The sequence below is a fragment of the Cheilinus undulatus genome, linkage group 17 (genome assembly GCF_018320785.1).
Source record: "Cheilinus undulatus linkage group 17, ASM1832078v1, whole genome shotgun sequence".
Lineage (NCBI taxonomy): Eukaryota > Metazoa > Chordata > Actinopteri > Labriformes > Labridae > Cheilinus > Cheilinus undulatus.
In genome coordinates this window covers 23,849,405-23,863,909 of record NC_054881.1, presented here as the reverse complement: position 1 = coordinate 23,863,909, position 14,505 = coordinate 23,849,405, and the positions used below count along the sequence as shown (strand labels likewise).

Sequence of the window (14,505 nt, the reverse complement as noted above, 5' to 3'; positions counted from 1 at the left end):
TAAGAGAGGAAAAAGAAGAAAACACAAGGCAGGTTGTTGCAGAGATCATTGAGAAGATTGCTCCACACTGGAAGGAGAAAATGGACCTCATCCTAGACTCTGTGCACCGGTTAGGACAGCACAACGCTAACCATCCTCGACAGACCATCATGTAGTTCACCGGGAGAAACTTCAGGGATGAACTCTGGAGAACCACCAAACAACATCCTATCTTCAGAGAGTTCAACATCCGCTTTGCTGAGGATCTCATCAAGGTAGATCGAGAAGCACAGAAGGGTATCTGGCCAAAAGTTGAGCAGGCGAGAAAAGCAGGTCTTAAAACCATGTTCCAAGGTCCCCATGCCTTCATAAATGGACAAAGAGTCACTCCATAACCAAAAGGCCTGGGATAATGAATCCTCCAAATAAGTGAGTTCTGAATAGAAAATGTTACATGTTCAGGGGTTGCTACCACGGTTGCACCACCGTGCGCAGCCAATTTGGTAGACCGGGCTGCGCCGAGATGGGTGTGGCAGCGCAGCAGGGGGAGGTGTCGACAGATTCAGCTTGGCGCAGGCGAAGTGCGCCCAGTGAAGTGATAATTTGGCTGACAGGCGCGCAGTGCGCACACATCACCAAAACCTCACAGGCAGGTTTCCAGAGTGTCAGGCACATTTCAATGCAATAAACAATCACAGCAACCACTATTTAATGTAACCATCTGAACCAGCATATACATTTGTATCTATATAAACTGTCCCATCCCATCTGATGTCAGATCAAAGATGTTTTTCACGCGTAATTGAAACTCAACCTGATGGCAGCTGAGAGTGATAAAAACTAACGAGTTCACATCTCTCAGCCAACCACAAACAGCCACAGCATCCAATACGGAGTATATATTCGGCTTCTCTCATCTTATGAAATTTAAAAGAAAAGAGAGACGCTAGCTGAATAAATGTAAGTCAGTCGGTGTCTTAAGGATTTACCTGTGATTGCCCATATTTCTCTGTTTTAATCTTTGTTCTTAACGTGATCTAAAAGATGGAGTACATTATTGCAAGGAGGATGAGGAGGAAATACCGGGAGAGAATATATCACCAAAGGTTCTCCTATTTGGCGATGACAGAGCAGGAATGCAGGTGGATCACAAGCATGATGCCTGGATTAGCCTGCTGCTGTGTTTAATGTAATTGTCACTTAATTTTGTACTCCTATCCATGAAACAGGGACAGATTACATCTGTCCTGCGAGGTGGTCCACACGGTGACGCACATTGTGGCCTCTGATGCGCAGCCCTGTGGCCACTGTGTGCCTTCTTTGCTCTGACAGCTTTTTTTTTGGCCCTTCTCCTTACATCATTGAACCGTTTTTTACATTGGGCAGCGGTTCTCAGAATATCTGGGCAAACTTGATTGACAATATTAGTAACTTCCTCCCAGGCAGTTTTTGCATCATCAGGTCTACCATATTACCATATATTCTGGTACTGCTAGCTTGGACCTCCCGGACCAGCAGATCATCAGTTTCCTTCTGGGAGAAGTTTGGCCGCCTGGAGCTGCTACTGCTGTTTTTGTCCATGGTGGTGGCGAGGTGAAATTGGCACTGCGCCTTGCCCGCAGCGCGTTTAAAGGCAAGGAGAGGCGTTCATTTGATTGGTGAAGATTACACTCGGCTGTGTTAAACCCACTCATGCCTTCTCTCCTCCCTCTTTGCCACTTGTGCCGGTTGGAGGGACGGAGGCGTGGGTGCACCGCGCTGCGCCGTGCACGAAAATTGTAAAATGCCCTGGACACACCCCGTTGGCACGGCGGAGGCGCTGCACGCCTGGTCTACGAAAATAGAGCCCATTCTATGAGTGATGATGCAATATTTTGGTCCAAACAATGGGGAGACAATGTTTACTTCAGCCATGGCACTTCAAGATCAGCAGGGGTCGCCATCTTATTAAGAAACCTTAAAGTTAGATAATCTCCCACAATGCAGATGTTAATGGTCATTGGCTGATCTTTATTATAACCCTTGATAATGTAAAGTTCATATTAGTTAACATCTATGGTTATAATGAGATATCTAGTAACAAGAAATTATTTGAGGAAATTAGTTTACATTTGGACAATCTGAAATCAGCACACTCCACCAATAACATTTTAATTGGCGGTGATCTCAACTTAACTCACAATGAATTCTATGACAAATACCCTTCTAAATACTCCACAAGTCACCCTAAAGTCATGTTTTCTACATTCTGTAATGAATAAAATCTTACTGATGCTTGGAGATACTTAAACCCTGGAATATTCAAATATTCATGGTTTAATTCAAACCACAAGTCAAGAATAGACTGTTGGTTGATATCGAGCAACTTATTGTGTCATGAAATTAGCTCTGATATTTCTGCTGCTACAGTTACTGATCACAGTACTATCCTCTTACGTTTGAGACCAAAAAAACCAAAGAAAAACTCAAATAAATTTTTAAAGTTTAATGCCAGTTTGATTAAAGAAAAAAAAAGTGGGGGGGGAATACTGCCAAAACTCAAATGTCTTATTACAGAGATAAAAAATTCTGAAGAACTCACAACACCTGTAAAGAAATGGGAGTTTCTCAAATATAAAATTCGGAAATTCACAATTGAATTTAGTAAACAATGTAAGAAAAATCTTGATAGAGAAGAACAGGTCATTTTTCAACAACTGAATGCCTACTGTAACAAACCAGACCCCACAGAGGAAAAGAGGGAAAATAGCACATCTTCAACTGAAAATAGATGACATTTACACTCAAAAAGCATAAGGAGCCTTCATTAGATCTAGCGCCAAGTGGATAGAGGAAGAGGAAAGAAATTCAGCATATTTCTGCAATCTTGAAAAAAAAGACAAGAAAGAAACAATATTAGCTCACTAATAATTGATAATATTGAAATTAATGATGAAATAAGAATCTCCACAGAAATCTTTAAATTTTACAGCCAGCTATATAGCTCTAAATTAATTAAAGAAGACTGCCAGAATTTCTTAAAGGACATAAAACAGTTTATCTCTAAAGTGGAAGATAACTTTAAACAAACATGTGATGATGAAATAACAATTGCAGAATTAGTAGAGTGATTGGTGACCTTGCTCTGAATGAAGCCCCTGGTTCCTGGAGCCTTCTACAGACATTTCTGGGAGGATATAAAAGAACTGCTACATCAAGTTTTCTCTGAAATTTTAACAACTTGTACACTCCCTTCTATGGAGCTATTATTGTTGCAAAAGAATTTGCAAATGCGTACAAAGATCTGTGCTCAAATCCACAAATGTGTGCACAGATCTGCAAATGCGCTCACAAATCCGCAAATGCGTGCACAGATCTGCAAATGCGTGCACAGATCTGCAAATGCGTGCACAGATCCGCAAGTGCGTGCACAAATCCACAAATGTGTGTACAGATCTGCAAATTCGTGTGAAGACTTGCAAATGTGTGCTAAGTTTTGCAAATTTGTACAAAGATCCACAAATATGTGCAATAATCTGCATATTTGTGTACCAATTTGTAATTGTGGACTTAGTTCATTTAGGTTCAGAATCTGCCTCTCAGTTGGCTGTCATACACACGTGACTTTTGCAACACTTGTACCACACACGATTTGTACTCAGATCCGTAAGCGTGTACTTAGATCTGTAAGCGTAAAGGCTGGATGTGTTGCCCTCAGCGCAGGCTCACAGGCAAGGCTGCCTTTCTCATCACATAGGCCTGAGGCAGCAGTTAAGACTTAGTAGCGGCTCTATATAACATCAGTGTGGAAGGAGAAATGTTATGGGATTATAATGCTATTGTTATTATTCATATTTTGATTGAAAGAGTGAATAAAATAATGAGTTCCTTATCTCCAAAATGGTATGATAGCGGTGGTTGAATTGCCATTTCTACAAGACAGGGGTTCATTGTGTTGTATTTAACAGAAATGCCCATTATGACGATGTATGAGCCGGGTGATGTTAGCAATAAGATCAATGGAGTGGTCTGTAACATTTCTATTTATATAAATGGGGGGGGACTGTCGATTTTGTACAGAGCCCAATGGCACTGACCTATATTGACATTTAAATCACATTACTTAGACAATATCTGAGAAGCAGATGAAATGGGAGAGCAGTAGTGTCGCAGATTTTTAATTATGTAGTCGAGGGTTCGAATCCCAAACAGGTTTCAAAATTTATTTCTTACTACCTGGCCAGGAAACATATAGGACTTGAAAATTTGCATCAATGTGTGATCAAAACAACTGGCCCAGCGAAATATTCATGCCAGTCCATTACAGTTCGCACTAAACAGTCGTTTTAATATTTTGATTATTTGCTCTGACATCACGCCGATAGCTCCGTCAGCTGCCCATATAATAGAAAATCGTTCTGCAGTCCCCTCAGCAAAGGAGTCCCAACATAAAAACGAACTGTTTTGAAAATTTATTTCTTATTTCCTGTTTGTTTTTTGCTGGTAACTCTTATGCACTGATCATGAATTTAATCACTCAGGCCAGGAAAAAGACGCAGTGTTTGTTATGCTGGATGCTTTCAGTGAATCAGCATCAGGCCAGAATCCGCGCATGCGTGGGTAGGAGTAGATGACAGGTAGAGAAAGTCTTCAGCTGTGTACAAAGAGTCATCACGCTGGCGCCGTTTGTGCTGCAGGTACAGGATCAGCACCACATTGGGCAGAGCCAGGTGACTATGAGGTCTCTAATTTCAGAGTTTTTCTGGTAGCCACAGGAGAATTTTAGCCATCGATTATGTTTTAATGTTAAATTTCATAATACTTAGATCTAAGTCACAGCCATTGGCCTTGACATTGACCCCTCTCCTGAATACAAGGTTGGCCAATCAAAAATGTGACCAAATGTTGGACCTCTGCATTACATAACACAAAATCTTTTCATGGCATATTTGATTGAAGTATGGCTGCTTGAACAAATTCACTTTATAACTTTGTGACTGTGTGAATGTAGTGAATTTAAAACTGTTATAATTTTTAACTTTGACTGAAAGGTGACTCCAAATCATACAGTCTTAAAATATTGGCACTTTAAGCAATCTTTTGGCTAACAGGTTTGCGAAATACATATTCCCTTTTTAGATCTACAGCAGATACTCATTAGCTACAGCTGGAGCCATGTTTTCTGGCCACCCATTACACTGAAATCAAATACTGCTTTGTTTCCTAATCATCCTAAGCAACTAACAGTATGTTGTTAATCAAGTGCAGCAGACTGAGTTCAGTTATAAAAGTCTGCTGTAGAAAAAGGCCTGAAATACATTTTATGGGGTGTAACAAATTCTGGTGCAGTAGACTAAGTCTATAAGAGCAGCAGAGTTTTGTAGTATGTCAGTTTGATGTTATAACCATGGAAAGAAAGGATAAGCTGAACCCATAATACAGTGTCATAATACTAAGTTATGGGTTTTATTTAATGACTATCTTTTACCATATCCAGAATAAAATATGAAATCTAACTAAATTCATGGACAAACTCATTTCTAATTAAATCAATCCTAACTCATCAACATCTCAAAAAAAAAAAACAGTTCCTTACTGGTTAAATATTCAAAAGGGGTTGTAAGGTCACAAAACAGTGTATATTTTTTCTGTATAAAAAAGGTCAATTATGCAATATTTTCTTAGTTAAATAGATTTAAACTGCCCAGATTTGGATAGATTTTAATTGTGAGTTATTAAAGTTCCATCCCCAGCAATAATGAACCATGCTATCCATATTTACATTTGAAATTGAATTTAAAGCAAGTAAAACAATACTCTTGATTCATTTAATACAAAACATTTGTAATATTTCCATTTGTAAGCCCAAAAATAAGCATGACTGAAATAGGATTTTAAGAAAATGGGTTTTATTGATGTGCATAAACAGCACATCTAAAACATAAAGACATAGATACACAGGTCAAGAATAAATGCATTTCTATAGATATTTTTCTTATTGTTGCTGCAAGCTGAAAATGCAGTTCCTTTTGTCATATTACTTCTTTCATCCAAGACAGAAGTGCTGTCCTAACACATCTCCTCCTTCTTTCAGTAACTGTGTGGCAGTTTCAAACTCTAGCGGGATGTTCTTCAGCTGAGACTGCTTCAGGTCTCTCTCCATCAGCTGGGAATCAAAAAAACATGGGGCAAATTATTCATTTTAATCATTCCTAACTAAAATAGAACTAGCACTGGCTCTATTTAACATTATCAAGGGTGGTCTAACAAAAAAGAATCACAGTAAAAACAGACAAAGCCACTTATTTTTAGACAGCACATCACCTCAAATGTCGTGATCTCCAAAACCTCACTGATGTCATCCTCTTGTTCTGATAGAGGCGTGTTAATCAGCATAGCAGCTTTAGCAACATCTGGGTGATAATGTTTCTGCAGAGTCTGAAACACAAGAAATAAAGATTGTTAACTTGAATTGACAAATAACTCTGCTGTAGTCTTAAATTACTCATTTGTACACACCTTTATCTCCCACAAGCTGCTCTCTAAAGCACGGCACTGAGCAGGATCCTCTTCATCCATAAGATATGGATCCTCCAAGAGCTCTGTTAATATCAATACCTACATCAACGTTCAATCTTAAAAGCTTTCAAAAAAGAATGTACATCACTGTTAAATTATGTTGTCTTATTGCTATGATAAATCACACTGGGAATCTAAAACTGCTGGCACTTCAAATGGTTATGAACAGGGTCTGAAATTAAAAAGATTTTCCCTTTGGGGAAAGTATTTCAGAGAACAATGTGCCACACGGTGAGGGATTTTTTTTGTCTGTACTAAAGCTAAGCCTTAATCTTAGTCAAAAGTCTGCAAGGCCCTGAATCCTACTCAGAGGCCTACATACATTTCTGACATGCACCTCCTCAAAAATGCAATTTAAAACACAGATTGCAAGCCCTGTGACTGGTCTACTGGTTAGCACTGGTGACTGTCAGTCAATGAGTATGTCTAAAGGCATATTCTTTGTGGTCTAATGCAAAATAAAGGGTGGTAAATACATGAGTCAAATCTACATATTGGCATTCAAAAATATCAGATGTGCATTTTTCCATCCATGCCTCACAGTGGCCAAACTAGTGAACAACTTTTCCCCTGTTCTCTGCCCTGATACAGCAGCCGTGCCTTCTATCACCTCCAATGTCTCCTCTCTTTTTATCTTTACAACAACTGTAGTATAATCAACTCCTGCTCAATATTTATCAGCTCCGAATCCAACATAATTGGTTTCAGTTACATTTGTTTCCTGTACACAAACAAGCAGAAAATTTGGTGACAGAACTGGGGAGTGGCATAAAAACTGCACTGTTGGGTAGCATTTGGGCTGAGTATTGCAGGGCGATCCTGACAGATCAACACACAAGTGGTGCTCATTACAGCGTAGACTGCTATGGCGTGGCTACAGCATCGACTTGACACAGAAGCATAAACCAGACTTCTGAACGACCTCTGCACAAAAACAGTTGTTAAGTACTGATATTTCAAGGGATACTGGTTACAACTAAATGTTCGATTCAGCTTTCTTCATCCTCTGTCAACATGTCTGTATTTAACCTACAGAAATGAGCAATTTAAATGTTCACAACGCCATACATGCTCTTCATTGTTTGACTAACTAATGTCTCCTACAGACTATGCATTTTTAGAATCTTATAAGTTTCTGGCATGCGCAATGTGCGACATGAATCTCATAAGACATCAAGTTTGATGTGTGCAGACTGTACCATGACAACCACCACTACCCAAAATAGCAGGCTACAACATACATCCATATGCAAGAAATAAACATCATCAGTGTGCATCATGCTTCTACACTGCCAGTGCCGTGGTTAATAACGAAGCAAAGCAACAACAGAGCCGTTATAATTATAGCATTCATATGCTTAGAAAAACATCTGAGATCAAGATTTTCCTCCTTGTTGGAATCCCACAAACTTCTGAGTTTTGGCATTGTCCCATTCTAATGCTAACTTCTTTGTTTATAAGCCCCAGTGTTGCGTTTATCGTTAAGTCATTTCTTCCTGCTTTCCTATTGGTCTGTTAGTCGACATACTGTAGGTCATTGCAGCAGTCACACTGTGGTTGGACATCCTAACTTTCTGACACTGTCAGAATTTTATCCCAGGCTTTCCTTGGACGCAAGACCACGTCAATGGTAGTCCATCAGCCTGTCTCCCAGTGCGATGTAGGAACACCAAGAAAATAAATTTTCTCTTTATTTTTTTCTGATTTTAATAAACGCATCTGTGATCTGATCTGAAGGAACAAAATAACTTATTATCAATGAACCGTACTGAAATAGATGTGTTTGTGACAGCAAAACACCATTCATTATTTTGACTGGAGAAAAACACACTTGGCAAGTGGATTTTTACCTCCGCCAAGGAGGTTATGGGATTAGGTGGGTTTGTTCCTTTGTTAGCAACATCACTCAAAAAGTTGCGGACGGATTTTCATGAAATTTTCAAGAAGAACTGATTAGATTTTGGGAGTGATCCGGATCACTGTCTGGATCCAGGAATTTTTTAAATGATTCTGTACTATTGGGAGATAGGGCTAATGGCAGAGGTCTGCGCTGTTCCCACTTCACACCAGGAGATGGCGGACATGAGTAACTTTAATCCCAGCAGCAGTTTTTGGGTGTGTTTCTATTCAAAGTTTTGGAGTTTATAGAGTTTGAAAGATGCACGCCCGGTCGAGGAGACGAGTAGGAGCGTAACAGAGAGAAAGACAGTGAACTGTAGCAAGAATACTCACAATGCTGGGAGGAACAGAGGAATATTCACCCTCTGCCATGACTACCAGTTGTCCGGTGAGACCATGGGTGCATCTGTTGGCACCCGTAGCGAAGCCAATGCTTTGCCTCACCGTGTTTCCACCCTACTGGGGAGGGAGTAATCAGCAAATGCCGTGGTGGGGGGCACATGGGGACGGATCCAGGAATTTTTTAAAGAATTCTTCACTATTTGGAGATAGGGCTAATGGCGGAGGTCTGTGCTCTCCAGGTGCTTTTCTAGTTTCATCTACTCACCAACTTGGCTGATGAGTCAAAAAGTTAATTTCAGACTCTGGTTATATATAACTTAGTTTACAAATTCTTACCATCTCCAGCGCTGGGCCTGTGAATGAGGACTCTGCAGGATGGGTGACGTCGGATCAGGTTGTAGATGAAGGGCAGCACTATGAGGAGGGCTGTGGGCGGAGCTGTGAGAGCCAGACGAGCTAGGCGTTTGGCAAAGGCAGCAACTAGGTACACTGGCAAGTGACTGAAGCCAACATACACAAAGCATTATTACTAATAGGTATAGACATGACAGCAGCTTAATTATTCCAGATACAGCTACAGTAGCATTTGAATTCTATTTAGACCAGATAGTAATTTTGTTGGCAATCTACAACCTTTGTGCTGTGGGCGATTATCTACTACAACTATTCACCTATCCAGTATTATAAAAAGACAAGTCTGAATAAAAGCATGGATAATCTTACCTGGAGCTAAGGAAGAGGTTGGCTAAGTGGAAAAAGCGAGCTCTGTACTTCACATGGAAAACAGAAGGCTCAAGCAGATTATACAACTTCTTGTAGAAATCGGGGTAATCTCTGTAAAAACATACAAGCATTACAATCTACAATTGTTCTTAAATATCAAGATGGAGCCTCATCTTCTGTTTGTATCTCTTCTACAATTTCCTGTGATTTTGTAACCATTATGTGTGATATGATTTAAATATTTTACTCACAGGTTGTGTTGGTGTATGAGGACAAACAGACCATTTAAGGCCAGTAAGCTGATAGCACCACCTGGTTGATAAAAACATGAAAAAATACAACTTGCTTTATAATAAGCCTCTGGAATATAAAATCCTGTACTTCTTCAAAAGTAAACTTTCAGTAGTTTTACTTCTAAGCCATAGACACAACTTACCAACATCATAGGCAGCTGTCAAGAAGTCGATCATCAGTGTGGGCTTACTCATGTGCGGCAAAATGGCATCATGGAGGATCACAAGGACTTTTTTATACATGTTGCCTGGTAGCTACAATAAGTGATGCAAAGCACATTCATAAAGGTGCAACTTCACAGATGTGGAGAGAAAATTTGATCACAGAAAGAAGACAAGATATTTTAAAAAACTGAGGTATATTTGACAATACCTTATACTTGAGAAAGCCCAACCACATCCTCTCAAAGGTGCGCTTGTGTTCCTGTAATGATGTTAAAAAAAAACTAATTCAATATTTAGTCATAACTGAGATTGCAAGAGTAATGTTAATGTGAAAACAAATATTTACATACAAGCAATTTGGCAGCTTTCCAGTCCTCGTGCTTGGCTGAAAAAAAACAAACACTTTTCTGACTTGTGTTATCACAGTGAAACTCTGTTGTCAGAGAAAGAATAAACTTACATTAAAGCAATTTTTGTAATTCCCTCTCACCTCCCTGTTTGACCATAAAGTTTGTAAGCTCTGACTCCTGGCTCGGCACACTGATGTTGGACATGAGGGTGAACACATTGCTTTGATATACGGGCATCACAGCCTGAGAGGAACAAGAAAAAACAAGCAATTTTTTATTTAAATGTATCTAGATTTCATGAATGAAAGCAAGAAACAAAATTTTTTTTTTTTTACCCCTTTGTTTTTTTCCATGACTCTGCCCACATTCTCACGGATGGAGCTCATGACATAGTAGCGGACGTCTTCCAATCCAAGGAACTCCTGAAATCTGGAGATCAGCAGGGAGTTGTCTGCAGTTTTGGACAGGAGTCTGTCCATCACAGCCTGACCACAAAATTGCAAGAAAAGGTCATGTTGGCTGCAAAGAACTATAAGATTGAAGATTTTAAAGCTTCAGAAGAAAACTGCTATATTTCCTGTCTTGGTTGGCAACACAGGGATTTGACTGAAGTAATGCATAAAAACTAATAAAGGAAATGACTGATCCCAAAACTGCTGTCTAGATTTTGGGAAAGAAATCTCATACTGACATTTTGCATTAGCATGCTTTTTGAGCATGCAGATACCAAGTGAGTGCACACCAGTACATGCATCTGAATTATGCAATAACAATGCATCATCAGTGATAGCCTTACATCAGAACTTACTTGCCCACCTGTTATGCAAACAGACCAAGCATCTTTCCCATGGCTCTTGTGCTGTGGCTTGGTATTCCTACATGCTGTTTGCAGTAGTACAAATGAATAAGGGTCAACGAGCCACAAGCTAAGAGGCTGGCAGTGCATTTTTTTTACAGCTTTTTTCTCTCATGTTGTCATAAAAATAGTTGTCTTCAAGGACTTGTTGGATTACTATTTAGCAAGAAAATCTTGCAGGGTACTGGTTTGGCTGAAATGAAAACTCAATTCCAGATGTCAAGTTACAAAGGATTCGTGATGTGTCAATTGCAAACATGATTCCATGAGCTGGCCCATTTTGTGGGTGATGGAAGCTGGCTCCTCCTTTTTTGTGTTTTTATTGTTGTTTTAATTTTATAAAAAAAAGCAAAATGGTACCAAATGACAAGCCGTTCAGGAGCCTAAAGACTGGCTCCTCATTCTGATCAGAGCCAAAAAGTTCAGATCTCTATAATAATAATAATAAGATAATAAGAGCTGTAATTCCATCACTCTGAGCAAGACAGAAAGGGCATAAACAATGCCATGCTTTTTGTTAGGCCATGTCAGTTTACAAGACAGTCTTCAATTTGTACCAACACACCTTAGGACTACTCTACCAATCCAATCTGCATGAAGGCATCCCAGACCACCTCTGTATGTAGTTTGCGCTATTGGATATCAAACCATTTTCAATACTAATTAAGGTACAACTACACAAAGCCTTACATTACCACATGGTATCTGAATGCCTGAATCAGATATAAATCCCTGCTGATACATTGTGCAAATAGAGTGAAAGTCATACCTGAATGAGTTGTCTTGGGAAGCTGTAGTGTTCAGACCAATCCAAGTCCTCGAGAGGATGCTGTCCTTCTGCAGCAGCAAATTTCATCAAGCAGCACAGCGAGCTCTCCTGTTAGTTATTAATAAAAAAGTAAATAAATAATTTCCTTTCTCTGGTCCAAAGACCAACACAATGTTAACAACTGTATATGTACCTGTAATAATAACTTTAACAAATACAAAACAATAGAAAAATATATATTGTTTTAGTTTCAATTTGTAGATTTGAGATGGTATGCCATGACAGTGCACAAAATTTAAACAATTAATGTTACTAGAGATGCATAATGTTAATGCCATGATATCAGTACAGATAGATAAGAAATGTTTATTAAATGTGTCAATAGTTATGAACATCTCTGTCCATGTTTACAGCCAATATATTTGCTGTAAATATCAGCCAATTACTTTTGTAATTATTGGCTGTCAGTATAAATAAATTTGACGATTTTTGGGGCAGGGCCAAAAGACCTATGACAAATGAAGTTTATTTCTTTGTTGATATTTTAACTTTTAAGTGTACCCTTAGGACTCAAGCTTTAGGTATGAAAAAATACATTTGTATAATGGTATCGTTAGTGGTGTCAGAAATTGGCAAAAATCCCACATTGCACATCCCGGGTGGATTTACCTTGTTATTGTAAATTATTTATAAGGTTTTCAAGGTTATAAATCAAAGCCAAAGAGAAGGTAATTTTAAAATACTGTTAAAAAAAACGTTATATATATATATATATATATATATATATATATATATATATATATATATATATGTACAGGTGCCTGCTTGGCAGCACCTGTGAGCATGGGCCCTGCTACAGTGGTCAGTAGATGTCTGCTTCAAGAATCAGCATGCCACGTTTGACTGATCTGGATAGGGCCCGTAGGTTGGGCAACTTCAAGCTGGTGTTCGCAAAACCAAGTTGCAGCATTGTTTGGAGTGAACCCTAGTACCATCTCCAAACTGAAGGCCAAGTTCAATATAACGGGGAATGTCAGAGACAGGCTGCGAAGTGGGCGTCCCAAGAAGACAACACCCCAAGAATACTGTTTTCTCTCCCTGTCAGAAAGAACTCTATCCTCCAAGATGACAACACTCACCCCCACAGAGCGGGGTTTATCAGAGACTACCTCCAGAATTTGGGAGTAGAAGGGATGGAATGGCCTGCCAGCAGTCCTGACCTCAACCCCACTGAACACTTGTGGGATCAGCTTGGGTGTGCTGTTCATGCCAGAGTGACCAACACAACCACACTGGCTGATTTGGGAAAAATGCTGGTTGAAGAATGGGATGCCATCCCACAGCAGTGTGTGACCATGCTGGTGACCAGTATGAGGAGGAAGTGCCAGACTGTTGTGGCTGTGTATGGTTCTGGCAGAGAAGATCTAGCACATTTTTCATGGGCGCAACCCACATATTCAGCTCTGCTGCTCAACCCACAAATGCATGTTCCTTACAAATGTTGCACCAGTTAAAAGGGTAATAAACAGGCTTTCCAACATTATAAAATTTATTGCCAAGAAGCATTGTTACAACAAAGAAATAATGTACCAAACACAAATTTCCTTACTTTTTGTTTTAAGTTTATATAATGATACTCAAAGTAATACTAGACTATATTTTATGCCTATGCCCAACATTTATTTCTGCACAAATAAGGGACAACTCATATAAAACATATCCTCAGTAACTCTAAATATTTCCCCCCATTTTAAGAAGGGGGGTTCCTTTTAAAGTATGTGAAGCATCTTCAATCTTTCAGTGACCTACCTTTACTCCATAAAGTTCATGGCTGAGGTGTTCCAGCAGCATCTCCACACAGCTGTTGTAACGGTGTCTCATGAATATGTGGTACTTCTCTTCAGGACTATATGCTCCTGAAACACAACATATACACACAGACAGAGAAAATTATGCATGATGATATTGTTTGCTGTAGTGAAATGTTAACAATTAGGGCAGTGCTTGAAATCCAACTTCGACTTTATTTGAGCACAATTACAGCATTAGTTTTGTCTGCTTTTCCATGTGTCCTATAAGCTATATGTATAGTATTGCTGGTGTGAAACCTGCTTAGGTTTACCAGACTTTACTCACCACACAGAGCATCGTCTTCTTCAGGCAGCTTTCCCATAAACAGCTCTTTCCTTTCCAATAACGTGCAGAACAATTTACTGCAGGCATCAACAGCACTGATAATAGACTTCTCTTTTTCAGACTAAAAAAGATGCCAGGACACAACACATGGGGGTTATTAATTTCGTACAAAAAGAAAACCTGCTTGTTTACAAAATAGCTAGCTCAACAGCATGTATTCTGTGTATGTATGTATATGAAAGCCACTTGTTACCGTATTTCTTACCTCAAGGACCTCCAGGACGTCAAACACGTCGTTAGCATGTTTTCTGCTCTCAAGAATTTTCTCAAGCTTGTTATTAAGGTCTATTTTAGCTACTTTCGCATGTTTTTCTGTAGTTTTTGCTAAACTCACGTTGCGTTTCTTGGTCGGCGCCATGATTTCTGACTGATGCG

The 14,505-nt window shown here is 39.3% G+C and overlaps 1 protein-coding gene across 1 annotated transcript; it reads right to left on the bottom strand.

Annotated features, from left to right (window-relative positions):
• Window positions 1-5,850: 5,850 nt before the first annotated feature.
• noc4l (nucleolar complex associated 4 homolog) lies at window positions 5,851-14,505 on the bottom strand. The gene is made up of 15 exons (XM_041810061.1): window positions 14,336-14,505; window positions 14,071-14,191; window positions 13,744-13,850; window positions 11,935-12,042; window positions 10,645-10,794; window positions 10,450-10,552; window positions 10,310-10,344; window positions 10,168-10,218; window positions 9,938-10,049; window positions 9,753-9,813; window positions 9,502-9,612; window positions 9,115-9,278; window positions 6,478-6,560; window positions 6,283-6,396; window positions 5,851-6,124 (listed from the first exon to the last, which is right to left on the bottom strand). Exons 1-15 carry the CDS (start codon window positions 14,486-14,488, stop codon window positions 6,005-6,007), a joined length of 1,593 nt encoding a protein of 530 aa, XP_041665995.1. The 5' UTR covers window positions 14,489-14,505; the 3' UTR covers window positions 5,851-6,004.

Coding starts and splice junctions, on each gene's coding strand:
- noc4l (XM_041810061.1), bottom strand. CDS start 14,488: ATGGCGCCGACCAAGAAACGCAACGTGAGTTTAGCAAAAACTACAGAA. Junction 10,219..10,309: donor GGAAAGCTGCCAAATTGCTT/GTATGTAAATAT, acceptor ACATCATTACAG/GAACACAAGCGCACCTTTGA. Junction 9,279..9,501: donor AACCTCTTCCTTAGCTCCAG/GTAAGATTATCC, acceptor TGTTGGCTTCAG/TCACTTGCCAGTGTACCTAG.